At 33.2% G+C, this 14,144-nt stretch overlaps 2 protein-coding genes across 2 annotated transcripts; one reads left to right on the top strand and one right to left on the bottom strand.

Annotated features, from left to right (window-relative positions):
• Positions 1–9,359: 9,359 nt before the first annotated feature.
• Positions 9,360–11,062, bottom strand: LOC141659176 (uncharacterized). The gene is made up of 2 exons (XM_074465946.1): positions 10,938–11,062; positions 9,360–9,825 (listed from the first exon to the last, which is right to left on the bottom strand). The coding sequence occupies exons 1-2, from the start codon at positions 11,060–11,062 to the stop codon at positions 9,360–9,362; spliced, it is 591 nt and encodes a 196-aa protein (XP_074322047.1).
• A 689-nt stretch (positions 11,063–11,751) lies between these two features.
• LOC141661995 (magnesium protoporphyrin IX methyltransferase, chloroplastic) lies at positions 11,752–13,761 on the top strand. Its single transcript, XM_074469036.1, has 2 exons — positions 11,752–12,385; positions 13,084–13,761. Exons 1-2 carry the CDS (start codon positions 11,846–11,848, stop codon positions 13,489–13,491), a joined length of 948 nt encoding a protein of 315 aa, XP_074325137.1. The 5' UTR covers positions 11,752–11,845; the 3' UTR covers positions 13,492–13,761.
• Positions 13,762–14,144: the final 383 nt, after the last annotated feature.

Here is a 14,144-nt window from a genome sequence, read left to right as displayed (position 1 = left end):
GGATAAGTAATATTCATTGATCAGGATAATATTGTACAAATGTTGTGAATTATTTTAATATTTTGAATTATTCAAATAAAGTTATATTTGTACAATATTGTAACATTTGATTCAATGCATTTTATACAATTTAAATAAATATATATATATATATATATATATTGTTCAATAATTTAAAGAAATGCATTATTTTATTAGAGTGTGCTCGGGGAGTTTGGGATTGAAATTGAAAAATCTCAGCTTGGTGAAGGAATGCAGATTAGGGCTGGTACCGAAAATGTTTTCTTACCCGAAATGAAAAATGAAATTGCTTTTTATTTTATTTTTTGTCCGGAAAGAAATCATATCATAGGGATTCACACGTACGAGTTCAACTAACATTTATAAAACTTTATCGAATTAAAAAATATTTAATTTTGAGAGAATAATATATAATGTTATCAAATTATTAAATGAAGAAATATTAGAGCAGTAATAAAAGAAACTTAAAAACAGTTTAAATAAAAATATAATTACAATTTTTCCTTCGAATTCTTCAAAATAATCATGAATGTCAATAATAAGTCTTTACAATGTATAATTTATTTTTATGTTACAACCATGATTGATACTCGGTTGCGTAAAAAATAGATATGGACTGTTTGTCAGTGATAATGTGAATACCATATATAAATTATTGCAATTTATTTATTACATAATTTTAATTTTTGAATAACTATAAATGCATGTTATTTAAGTAATCAATTGTCTCACTAGATGTTAATAATGAATATACATGTATATAAATCAGATATTTAGCATATAAATAATTGAAATCATCGTAATTTAATAAGAAATGTAACATACAATAATTTACATGCTGACACACACACATATAACTTAATCTTACTTTGGTAACAGTATTTTAGATAAAAAAAACTAACATTTTTCCATACATACATACGTTGAATTTCAAAAACTAACATTTTTCATTAAAATTAACTTTTATATTAACAGTAGTGTAAATTTTACATTATTGTATATTATGATTGCAAGTTATTCTAACTTCAAATTGGTATTTTTAATCTTTTTAAATTAAGTAAGTTAATTGTAAGTTAGTAGTGAGCTCGGTAATAATATACACCAGTACATATATGTTAAAATTCGAAAATTTTGGTCAACTCTGTATTCAACATATATATTAATTTTTAGCTTTTTCTTTGTAAATATATTAAGGGCATTCAACAGATTAAGTTTAATCGTTTCATTTTAAACGTACACTGATTACCCCATTTGTATTCATTTATTAAATACAAAATTTACAATACAAACAAGAATATATATATATATATTACTTAATAAACTATATTAGAAACGTTGTGTAATTTGGTAATGTCTTGTATGAAAATAATATACATTGATAAACAATCAATTTGTATTTTATATACTTAGACATTGTACAACATTTACAAATGAGAAAATAACTAAGAATATTATAATTGCATGATGCATAAAAAAACTCTAAAAAATGTCCCGTGCCTTTCAGGGGTTATTATGGTAGTTTTATTAATAAGATAAGATGAACAAGTAGGGGTATTTCGTACCGATCCGAACAAACAGAGTTTCTTTCATTCATTTAAAATTTATCATCTAACCGAAGAGTAAGCAAGTAATTCTGGAAACTTATCACCTTTAAATGTTCAAAAGATAACTCATAAAAGGCTTCTTTAAAACCCCGCAAGAGTAAAACCCTATGAAAAAAATTCAAGGGGAAAAAGAGTGCCATAACAATTTACAATTAATACATAAACTATGAACAATACTAGTATATTCCGAAAAATTTCCGGATTCGTGCTCCCTGGATAAAATGATTGTACTTTAAATGTTTGATAATAGAAATAGCCATTAAAACTCTTTTTAACATTCTGAAAACAAGACAAGTGGAATACATAAAAAATATACCCAAATAACAAAAGTATATTCAATAAATTATTAAAAAAGAAAAGAAAAAAATAAATAAAATCTAACCAAAGAAAATCTTTCGTTAGACATAAATAAGTCAAAACAAATTGACATATTATTTCCTCTAAAAGATCAAAAATTTTGTCACGAAAATGCCACCCACAAAAAGTACAAATAAAAGTCCAAGGCACTAATAAACCCATTAGAGATACAAATGAAAGCCTTCAATTAAGACACTAATGATCCAAATATGAAATATTGCAAATTGTGATTAAAAAAAACAACTCATGCATATTAATGATTACTGATGTGAATAAGGAATCAAATACTCTCAAAAATATGAATTATTACTACTAGTTGGAATCAATTACAGTCAAAATCATGCATAAATCATGTAAACAATAACTCATAGTAAATAAAATTAAAAAACATTGAATTTTATAAAAACTAAAACGTAAATCATGCCTAAAATTATTTAAGTATGTTAACATGTATGCCAATGGTTATCGTCTATGCACCACCACCACCTCTTTTATAATTATAACAGGTTTACAAACTATCAACAAATTTTCACATATACAATTAATAATAAAATACAGACATATTGGACTCATCTCAAATCCCATCACCGAGTAATATGAACTAGGCCAAGAGCGCAAAAGACAATAACAATCAATGACTTGAACGGACAACATGAAAAATGGACGAAAACAAGAATCAAGATAATTATATAGAACTAAGGCATAAAACATTTTTAATAATAAACCGGGAAAAGATGCAAAAACCATTAAGAATCTCGCAATGCTAAATGAATACTCAATAATAAATTGACCAAGCAAAACTCACAAACAAGAACTCAATAAAATATTAATAATTAAAATTTAGAACTCGACTTGTCATACATTTGTCGTGGGGTCCTTTCACACGGATATTACATTTTAACAACTAAAAAAAGAAAGTACCGCTACCATGCCTGACCAGCATTGCCACAGCCAACCATGAGTACACGAGATGTAACACCCCCAAATCCGGAGTCGGGGATTCGGGTTGTCACGAGTTCCATTTCCCTTATCAATACTTAATCTTAACAGTCAACCAACTACTGCATACTGTGACCCCACAATATACACATACACACCACAAGTTATAGTCTCAGAGATGAATACAAAAAATAACACAAGTCATTTTATTCCACAATTATAAGTCATTACACCTCAAAAGGGTTTCTGAATAAATTTACATATTTTTTGCCATTATTACAATTCATAATATACATAAGTCTGGCACATCATAAGTTGAAAGTCTAGCCTATTGATAATTCCTACCTCAGCCACAACGGCATCAACGCCTACAGGAAACTACGGAACGTTTCCTATCCGCTCACGAATTGGGAGCTTGGTCCTATTCATCTTGTCTATCTGTTGTTGTGTGATGAAAGAAGAAAGTAAGGGTGAACAACAAGCCCACCGAAATAATATGTATAATGAAAAACAATATATGAGCATTCTCATAGCACTCATGAAAGTCTTGGTCAAGAGGAATTGAACCAAGTTGATATCTTAATGCGACCAAGTCGCAAAATATTCAGTATATATATATATATACTTTTCACAATCTTTGAAATCCTCTGACATGTATAATATACACAGAGTTCCAGTTTATAACTGTATAAAAATATCGTTGCAAGGTGATCTCATATATCTAACCTTGTCTCAACGTTTTTCTGAAAATCTTTGTCATGCATAAGATAATCATTAACCAGATATAAGTTGAAAAGGTGAAGTTACGAGATACTCCAATATACTTATATCTTTTCCGAATACTACTTGAACTATCACCGTTCAAGGTATAATCAGTTTCAAAAGTTCATCACATAGATGAGACTACAAGATAAGATTTGAATAGATTCAATTTTTGAAATATCATTCAAAAGAAATGAAGTTACGAGATACTTCATTAAGTCCCGATATATATATATCTATATATATCTCTCATACATTTCCTAAAAACCTCTGTCATGTAAAGTATGATCAGAGTTGTAATACCCAATGAATTTGGAAAGAAGAAAACCTTGTCATAAACCCGATATCTTGTTGATCAAGGAAAGATACCAATAAGTAACCTTTTCTACTAGTAGATGGATGAATCCCCCACCGGTCATCACCCTGGCCTCATTAGGACCTTGTGCTGGACCGCCACCCGGCCTCTTACGCGTTGATGGACTGACACCCAACCACTTACACTTTCATGGACGCCCACTGAGCCCATGTTGCTTATGCCGACTCAATAGATGGACTTACTTCCCGAACGTTGGGCAAGTAATCAAGATGTTTTCTCAAAACAGCAACCTCGTTGCGAATGTAAAATACACCACTGAGCCGGATCCCTCAGGTTTTGAGCGAGTATTTAAATCCCCTTCGAAAGGAAGATCTTAAATATAAAAATGAGTTTTGCGATCCGCTCTAACTTTTAGAAAATCATTTTGAAGACTCGAAAATATTTTTAAGAATGTTTGGAGTAATGCTGATTTAATAAAATAAATCAGTCCCGGTATATTAGAAAATATCTGAATATTATTATTTAAATAATATTCCCATAAGGATAATCTTTATAAAAATAATTGAAGTAGAATTTTTAAAAACTTATACTTGAAATGAATAATAAATAACCAAAGGTATACTTATACGAAGTACGATCTTTATTTGAATAATCGAAAATAAGTTTGATTATCGAAACATTATTCTTTAATAAAATAAGGAATATTATTTAGTAAAGAAGCGGAGTCATAAGTCCTCGAATGAATATTCAAAATAATATTCATTAAATAGAATAATAGAGTCATAAGTCCTCGAATGAATATTCAAGATAATATTCATTAAATAAAATAAACTGAGTCATAAGTACTCGAATGAATATTCAAAGTAATATTCATTAATAAAAATAAATTTATCGAATAAACCTTATTCGATTAATAGTTTTGAAAACTATATCTATATCTATATATATATATGTTATACTCGGGAACATCGACTCCCGGTTTTAGAAAATGTTCGCCTTTGGGTCCCCTGTACTAAGGGTATACGCAACTACTGCTTATCTCTGGCATAGGTATTATGCAACTTATAAGCATTTGAATCAACAATTAGATATCAAGATTACGAAAAAAGCATGCATATATACCATATCAACATACTCCAATATATCGCAAGATTTGCTAATAACAATCATGCATCTATCACAAGATAATGCATATACATATATACATCACAACAACAGTATAACGGGTAGAAAACTTGCCTGAGTGTTCCCGGATAGACTTAAGCTTAGAGTGAGTCCGATAACCTATGAACAACAACATAAGTCGGAATTAAACCCCGGTCGCTTAAGAAACTAGACTTTAACCAATTGAACCTTAACGTTCGCTTATGGTCACTTCTACGCTTAACGAATCACATAAGTCGTTCGAGTACCCTTGGCTCCACCATTTTTAATAAATTAACCATTAAGAATTTTAAGGCGATTATTTCGCGAGTACCCTACCAACTGCCTAATCCACTTTAAATAATTGTTTCATACTCCAATTAGTCATTTAAGGACCTTAACCAAGGTTTCAAAGTAAGGCGAGTGGTAATGGTTCGGTCGCGAAACGCCGTTACTTAAAACGGTCGTTTCTCCTAAACCGTACATCGGATTCAAGCGAACCACATATAAAAATGAATCTCGTAACATGAACTATCTAATCATGGCAATGGTCAAAACCTAACAGTGAGTTCTCGGGTCCTGATGTTAAGAACAAAAACAGTCTAAAGTAAATCGGGCATTACGACGGCTATGTTTACGCGATTACCAAATTTAAACCGATCCAATCAATTCACAATTCAACCCACAATCACCACTACAACCAAACTTCATCCATTCTTTACTACAACAGCCCAAACAACTCAATATTTCCAATTTATACTACTTCTCAGTCATGAACTAAGAGATTACTTAAGTTCATTAACTAATCATCAAGATTTACAACTCCAAAAACATTACAAAACCAACCAATCTCTAAATATTCAATAATCATGCCTCTCATGAACTATACTAATCATAATAAGCTCTTAACATTCAATAATAATGCTAGGTTAAGAAATTATACCTTTCTTGTGAGTAGGAGTAAGTAATGAGCTTGAAACAACCTTGGAAAATCCTTACTAAAGCTTTATCTAAACAAAAACACAAGATCAAAATTTTCAAGTTCTTGAAAACACCATTCACCCTCTACTAAAATGATTTGTTTGGGATAGAAAACCTTTGATTCAAGCACTCAAACTACTTGCTCTCCTTAGTTATGAAATATAGGATCCAAAGAAACAAACCTTATAATTTTCCATGGAGTATAGCTTGTGTTTTGAATTTTTAATTCACCGTTTTGGTGAAAAATTCGAAGTGAAGAAGATGGAAGGGGGGGGGAGAAGCTTGCTTTGTTTTATTGATCTTTGTGCATAAAAAGGCTTGGTTGATATCCTTCTGTTTAGTTAATTAACCTTTTAACCATGGTAAAATTTGTGTGGCTTATAATCAACCAACAATTCCTTCTCTTTTGGTCATGCTTATGTCATCCTTCTATGTCATCTTCCCACACTTGTCTCCTTCTTATTGGTGTGATGACATCATCACTAACCTCTTTGATTAACTCCTAATTACTTGGCTAATGATCGCTGATCTGTTATACGGTTCGCTTAACTTTCATTTTCGTTTATCGTTTGAGGGATCATACCCGGGATCTTATTACTTGGGTTCCCTTAACCTTTCTCAATTTACTATATTCCTTTTATGATCCTCTCTTATAATCCTTGAATTTAAATCCTTTTTATCCTGTTACCTTATACTCAATTCTTTCGGTATATGGTGGATTTTCGGGAAAAATCAAAGTGTTTGAATTTGGATTCTGACGATCTTTACATACACTTATATACCATATAGAGTACTAATAAGATCTCAGAATAACAATAAAAGAACCTCTACAAAGTGTGGCATGAAAAGTTTTCTTATTCAGCAAAATCACTATTCATAATGGTTACAAAAATTCCAAAAATTGGGGTTATTACACGAGACGACGTCATAATGAATTTACGAACTAACGGGCGGAGAGAAGAGTAATGTTTGTACCAATCGAAAAGCGCCGCCAGGTCTATATCTGTTAATTGCTAAAGTATTCGTCCAATATTAGCACATCACTAAAGAAATGACATAAATTCACAACCCCAGAAGACCAAATTGAATGATGAATTGACAGATGACGAATGAGAATGAGAAGAGGGTGATTGTGAATACGTGGAGGGGGAGAGTACTATTTATCGACCAAAACACAACCAATATACATTCAATAATCTTAACGGAGTACTATTTTGATCATTAAAATTATATAAATATTAAATGATTATGTTGATCATGTGATATGGATCATTTGAATAGAAATACTAGTACCACACTTGCTAAGTAGTTCTCGTGGTATGACATAAGTTTTGTCTATTGACATGATTTGAAAATTTGAAAGTTTATCATTCTTAAGTAAATATTTGCTCCAACATTTCTCTGATGCTGTCAATGGGGTCAATATAAAATAATATTCATGCGATGAATAACGTTATTTTGGAGGACGAAGGTACTGCGTTTGAAGAAGAAAATGGATGGAAGAGAGTGAATGTTTAGAGGTTTTGACAATCATTTATGTCTGGCTGGGAGATTTATCAAAGAAAGTATAATGAATTTCATGACAATGCATCACACATTAGCATCTCTATGCAGGCCTGTGAAAGGATAAAATATTAAAGAAACTGATGTTAATTTATATATTTTTAGTTCTACCATGAATTGGACATTAAAAGAAGTAAGTCTTAATAAATTGGATTTTTGGGTCAAGTATACGATATGCGTTCAGGGTTCATGTATAAAGGGTTCTAAAAAAGGTTGAAAATTATGTGGGAGACTACGTCGAATCGTGTTCAAGAAATTTCAATAAAGTTTGGAGAGAATATATGCAAATAAAGGTTATAATAGACATCATAAAATATATGAAGAGAAGAATGAAAATGAGGAAAATATGAAAATGTTCCTACTTTTATATTTCATATCTGGATTAATCGGGCATTCAGGGAAAAAAATCAGCAGTTTGTTTGACACGCTAGAAGACTATATTGTTAAACCATACGATGCATGAATGAGAGCTCTTATTAAAAAACAAACCAAGCTTGTAAGCTTCAGATGGTTATGAGATGGAAGAATAAAAGATGATACTGATTGAATACGACGACCGTAATTTCAAGTGATGTAAAGAAAGAAGAACAACAAAATCCACATAATCTGCAAGCCAGTGATAACAACGAAAATCAAGAAGATATTTCAGTAGACGTAAACAAAGAAAATCCCCTTACAAAGGGAGTAGTTATTGTGGATAATAAAAAATGAAAGACAGGAAATGAGCTTATCCAACAAATTGGACCAGCTGGAAGTACTGAATTATGTATGGGCTCAAATGAAGAAAACATGAACAACATGGAACATGAAACCAACACGAATGATGACGATCCAAAACCTTGTTATCGGGCTCAGGTACAGGAGTAAGTTGAGAATTATGAGTACAATTAGTTGGAATTTTTGTGAGATTATGACCCCGCTGCCGTTGAATTCCTAAAGGAGGTTATTCTCCAAAAGAAACCCCAACTGATGTTTTTATGTGAGACGTTGTGCAATCAAGAAGTGGTTGAGATTGTTAAGAAGACTTCTGATTTTGAAGGAGCAATTGCTATCAATGTTCAGGGTCATAGTGGAGGTATTGCTCTGTTGTGGCGCAATTAGGAGAAAGTGCAAGTGTTGTTTTATATTAGAAATCACATAGATGTCATTGTTAATGTAAAAAATGAGCCTATTTTGCTTGACACACATTTACGGTGAGTCAGACCGTGCTCGAGGTCAAGAAACATGGAATTTGATTCGGAGTTTGAAAGGTATTTCGTTATTTCCCTGGTGTCTCGTGGGTTACATGATAAATAATGTTTTAAGGCACGAGGATAACAAATGAGGTCGTCTGTACCCTAATTGGTTATTACAAGGCTTCCAAAATGTTCATGAGGAGTGTAATTTAGATGATGTGGAGTTAACATGATATCCTTATACCTAGGAATGTGGACATAGAACGAAAATTGGATTGAAATCAAACTAGACAAAGCCCTCGTGACTTAGAGCTTCTCTAATATGTTTTCAGACGTCAAGTTGTTGAATCTTGAAATATCGACATATGATCATTATCCCATTTTCTTGTAATTTATTTTTTAAATTTAATTATGTTCGCTGCATTTAAATTCAGTAAAATAAATTTGTTTGAATTGTCAATTCGTTCATTTTAAGAGATAATAAATTGACATTTATAATTATTCATTAGCTTCCATTGCCCAGTTGTGCTCTACCAAATCATTTTGGAGTATTGTATGAACATAAGCTGATTCAAAGTTCTCAATACGATCCCAAAATGCTTGTTGATTTCTTCCGTCTCTCTGAACTGGTGTAAAAGGAATTCTAACTCCATTACAATCTACTGGCCCATCATAAACCTGCGATGCTGATGGATTCATTAGATCTTCTTCTACCAACTCTAAAAATTCATTCTCCACAAATTCATCCTCAACTATCATGTTATGCAATATAATGCAAGTCATCATGATACTTCGAAGTGTGGAACACTTATGCATCCGAGCACCATGACGAAGAATAGCCCATCGAGATTGCAAGATACCAAAACACCTATCTATATCTTTGCGATATGCCTCATGTTTCTTAGCAAACAATTTTTGTGATTGAGTGGCATGATTTGATATGATTTTTACAAAAGTTGAATACCTGGGATAAATCCCATCAACAAGATAAATAGCATTGTTGTATCTCTTGCCATTCACATGAAACACTACCGTTGGACTATTTCATGCGATAACTTTATCAAACACGGGAGACTGACCTAGAACATTAATATCATTTTGAGCTCCAGGCACACCGAAAAAAGCGTGCCACCCAAGTGTCATAAGAAGCGCGGCTTCTAAAATGATAGTCAGGCGTCCTTTTTGGCCATTATAATCCCCGACCCACCCACTTGGACAATTTTTTCACTCCCGGTGCATACAATATATACTTTCAATCACACCTGGAAATCCTCTTCGCTCGCCCCTAACTAGAAGCCTTCTTAAATATGTAGGTGTTGGAGCACAAAGGTACTCCTCACTAGGGTATCTGTCACGAGACACCCCGAAGACATGTTTTTTTGCCAAAAGACATGCCCAAATGACAAGTCATTTATCAATTAAATATAATAAAATTTAATAAATAATTATTATACTAATATAAATTGGACTTTAATATAAAATTAAGTTAGTTGACAGTAACAACCAAATACCATCATAATACTCATTTACATTAGTAACTTTTTAGATATTAAAATATATGTAAATATTTTAAAATTATATTTGTTATTTCTTGATATTTCTAATATTAAAATAATTATTAAAAAATAAAAAAAATTAGTAAAAAGGCATGCTGAATCATGAAAAGGCATGTTTGGCTAATTGACATCATGACATGCCCGTGCCGCTGTGACATGCACCATACTCTTCACCAAATAGTCCTTCCATTTGTTGACAAAAATTTTTCATGCACTCAAGTGTTGGTGATTTTCTCATTCTACATATTTCGACACATTGATCAGCTGCAGCGCCGTAAGCTAACATTCGTAATACATCAGTCATTTTGTGTTAGGGTAGCAACCCCAATAATCCAGTTACATCCTCTTTTTGATGCCAATAAGAATCCTGAGTACAAAGAGCTGTCATAATGCGATTGAAAACATGAGGGCGCATTCTACACATCCGACGGAAGTCATATTCACTAAAAATTGGACGATCAACGAAGTAATTTTTTATGAGATTTTTTCCTTTCGATAGTCATTGGGAGATTTCCCTGGCCGTGAGCCGCGTCCTTGCGGTTCATCTGAAATATCCATGAAGTCCATCACCATTGCCACTTCGATCACCATGAAATTCATGATTTCAGACTCTTCTTCATTGTATTGTTGCATTTGATCCAACATTTTTTTTAATGCGTTCATTTTAATAAATATATTCAGAATATCATGATTTTATTTATAGACAATTTTTTTATCCATAGATTTAGATCAACACATGTGTCATTACATGATTGAACAAAAACATTATCAAAAATCTAAATTTATACACAATCTTATCAAAAAATTTGAACTTATTCGACGATTTATAACTAAAATTATTTGCGGGGCCATTAAATAATAGAGATGAATATAAATTTATGATAAAAAAATATAATTATTTATTTGATAAATAGTAACCCATGAATTGATTAAGTTGTATGAGTACATAAAAATGGCCAAAATAGTTGATTTTTAATGAATAGTAATCAATTTCACCGATTTAATCCATGAATTCATGAATTAAAGGGCTAATGGTGCATATGTTCTACGAGTAGTACTAGGTTTCCCAAATATCTTCTCCAAAATTTTTACCAAATGATGTGGCTGACACATGACTTATTTTAATTCGTGGGCGCATATTAATGCACGCCGAATCCCATTTTATTATTAGGAAGGTTACCAATCCATGTGACAGATTTGGGGAAATTTTTGGATACAACTTTATGATCTCAAGCATTTTTCCATCTAATACATACACCTTCCAAGTTTTAATCAATTTCATAACCTAAAAGTTAAAACTAGTGCTAAATTGCAAAATGGACCCACAAGAATACAGGGTGAGATATCCTATCCAAAAATCCTTCATTACACAACCAGCCACCGTATCATTCTCCCAGCCCACAATCTCCTCCACCTTACCGTCACAAAATGGCCTTCTCCTCAGCCCTATTCTCCCACACTCCACTCCACTTCAAAAAGCCCAGCCCATTCCCCACTCTCCCCAACCCGACCCGAAAGCCCTTATCAGTCTCCGCCATTTCCCCCCAACTCGAAACCCTCGACACCGCCGCAATCGCCGTCATTGGAACCAGCTCCGTCGCCGCCATTGCCGCCGCCCTGACTCTCACCGACCCTGAGAAACGCCGCCAACTGCAAGCCGAGGAAGTCGGCGGCGGCGACAAGGAAGTGGTCCGAGAGTATTTTAACAACAATGGGTTTGATAGGTGGAAGAAGATATATGGAGATACTGATGAGGTTAATAAAGTGCAACTGGATATTAGAATTGGACACGCGAAAACTGTGGAAAGTGTTATGAAAATGCTGAAAGATGATGGTGGTTTGAGCGGTGTCACGGTTTGTGATGCGGGGTGTGGGACTGGGTGTCTTTCGATTCCGTTGGCTAAGGAAGGGGCTGTTGTTTCGGCTAGCGACATTTCGGCTGCTATGGTTGCTGAGGCCGAGAAACAGGTGCTTGTTATTTGTATTTGTACATTGTATAAGGTCATGTTCGAACCTTCCTCTGCTACCTTAAGGTTTTAGACGGACCGGTTACTTAACATGATATCAGAGTTCGGTTTTAGGGAGGGACTCGGGTATCAGAGCTCGGTTTTAGGGAGGGACTCGGGTAGAGATAATATTATGAATTTGCAGATTATCGAATTCTCTGTTTCAATGATAGATAGTAGTATGAATTTGCAGGCTAAATAAGTTTGAATATGAAGGGACGTGTAGGTAGTGTATGATAATTTTTAAATGATGTGTTAAATTTTATTGACTAGGATTGTGTTGTATATATGCACAAGAATTTCTGTAAAGTTGTCTCTGGTTTCATTGTATATTGTATGACAATAGCATTATTAGCAATTTGTTATGATCAATGCTTCGTATTTGTGTACTGATGTTGAGTTTGAATGAATGGAATTGATAAACATTTTAATGTTATCATGATGGTTGAGTAGCTAAACCGATTACTGGAATTTTAAATTATAGATTGTAGTTTCGTTGACATTTTGTATTTTTCTGTGGAATGATTATCATACTTATAAATAGAATAGCAATTCAATCGATTAGATTAATGACAATATAAAGTGTTTGATTTAAGTGGAGATAGCTTGGCATTATGCATTTGGTGCACATAGACTGTAATCTCTTTAAACTTGACGCAGGCAAGAGAGGAGCTTCTAAGTGGTGAGGGCAAACTATCACCAGCACCTGTTCTCCCGAAGTTTGAGGTAAAGGATCTAGAGAGCTTAGATGGGAAGTATCATACAGTGGTATGTCTAGATGTTTTGATACATTACCCTCAAAATAAAGCAGATGGGATGATTGCCCATCTTGCCTCATTGGCCGAGAGTCGTTTAATTTTGAGTTTTGCTCCAAAGACGTTTTACTATGATACACTGAAGCGGATTGGGGAGTTATTTCCAGGCCCTTCCAAGGCAACAAGGGCATATCTTCATGCAGAGGCAGACGTAGAGAGGGCATTGCGAAAGGTTGGATGGAGAATAAGCAAGAGAGGTCTAACTACCACTAACTTTTATTTTTCAAGGATTGTTGAGGCTGTCCCGGCATAGTAAGAGCAGATGAAATGTTGAAACCGAAACCACTAGTCCATCTTCATATAATCTAGAAATTCCACTAAAACTTGTAGAGCTCGCTGTTTATGTATATGTGCTTACACCCTCTGCATCACCGCATGTACCTACAGTGTATATCAGATTCGCTGTCATGTATCTATAATATTTTCAGAATCTTGTACGGCTTTTGCTGACGATTCACTGAAACTTCTGTCCCGATTGTATTTATCATTTGATAATTCAAATTCATTACTTTGTTGCTGCTTATTAGTGGAATTTGACAGCATAACCAAACATTGTACATAGATGTGTATTGATTTCAGCAGTGATGCTGGATTTTTATAAGTATTTTTGTTGATTAGGCAGAACAAGTAGATGTCTGGGAGAAAAGAAGATCAAGTAAATATCATCCTAGTGTGATTATCACAGGCGCATGTTAAATTTTTACTCAAAACTGAGGAAGCCAAGTTAAAATTGATGGTTTTGGGTTTTGAGCATGTCCCTGACTTGAAAATGAAATTAAGTTTACAAGAATAGCTGTGATGGCCAACAGTCCAACATTCTCGACGGTTTAATAGGTGCATGTTTACCGTTTTTTTGGGAAATGTTACTTCCAGAACCGATTTTTTATTTGCAGAGCAAAAAAAATG

The sequence above is a fragment of the Apium graveolens genome, chromosome 5 (genome assembly GCF_009905375.1).
Source record: "Apium graveolens cultivar Ventura chromosome 5, ASM990537v1, whole genome shotgun sequence".
Taxonomy (NCBI): Eukaryota; Viridiplantae; Streptophyta; class Magnoliopsida; order Apiales; family Apiaceae; genus Apium; species Apium graveolens.
The sequence above is the reverse complement of the archived record's forward strand: the minus strand, read 5'-3'. Positions and strand labels throughout refer to the sequence as shown.

Coding starts and splice junctions, on each gene's coding strand:
- LOC141659176 (XM_074465946.1), bottom strand. CDS start 11,062: ATGTTGGATCAAATGCAACAATACAATGAAGAAGAGTCTGAAATCATG. Junction 9,826..10,937: donor CCGCAAGGACGCGGCTCACG/GCCAGGGAAATC, acceptor GATTTATCCCAG/GTATTCAACTTTTGTAAAAA.
- LOC141661995 (XM_074469036.1), top strand. CDS start 11,846: ATGGCCTTCTCCTCAGCCCTATTCTCCCACACTCCACTCCACTTCAAA. Junction 12,386..13,083: donor TTGCTGAGGCCGAGAAACAG/GTGCTTGTTATT, acceptor AACTTGACGCAG/GCAAGAGAGGAGCTTCTAAG.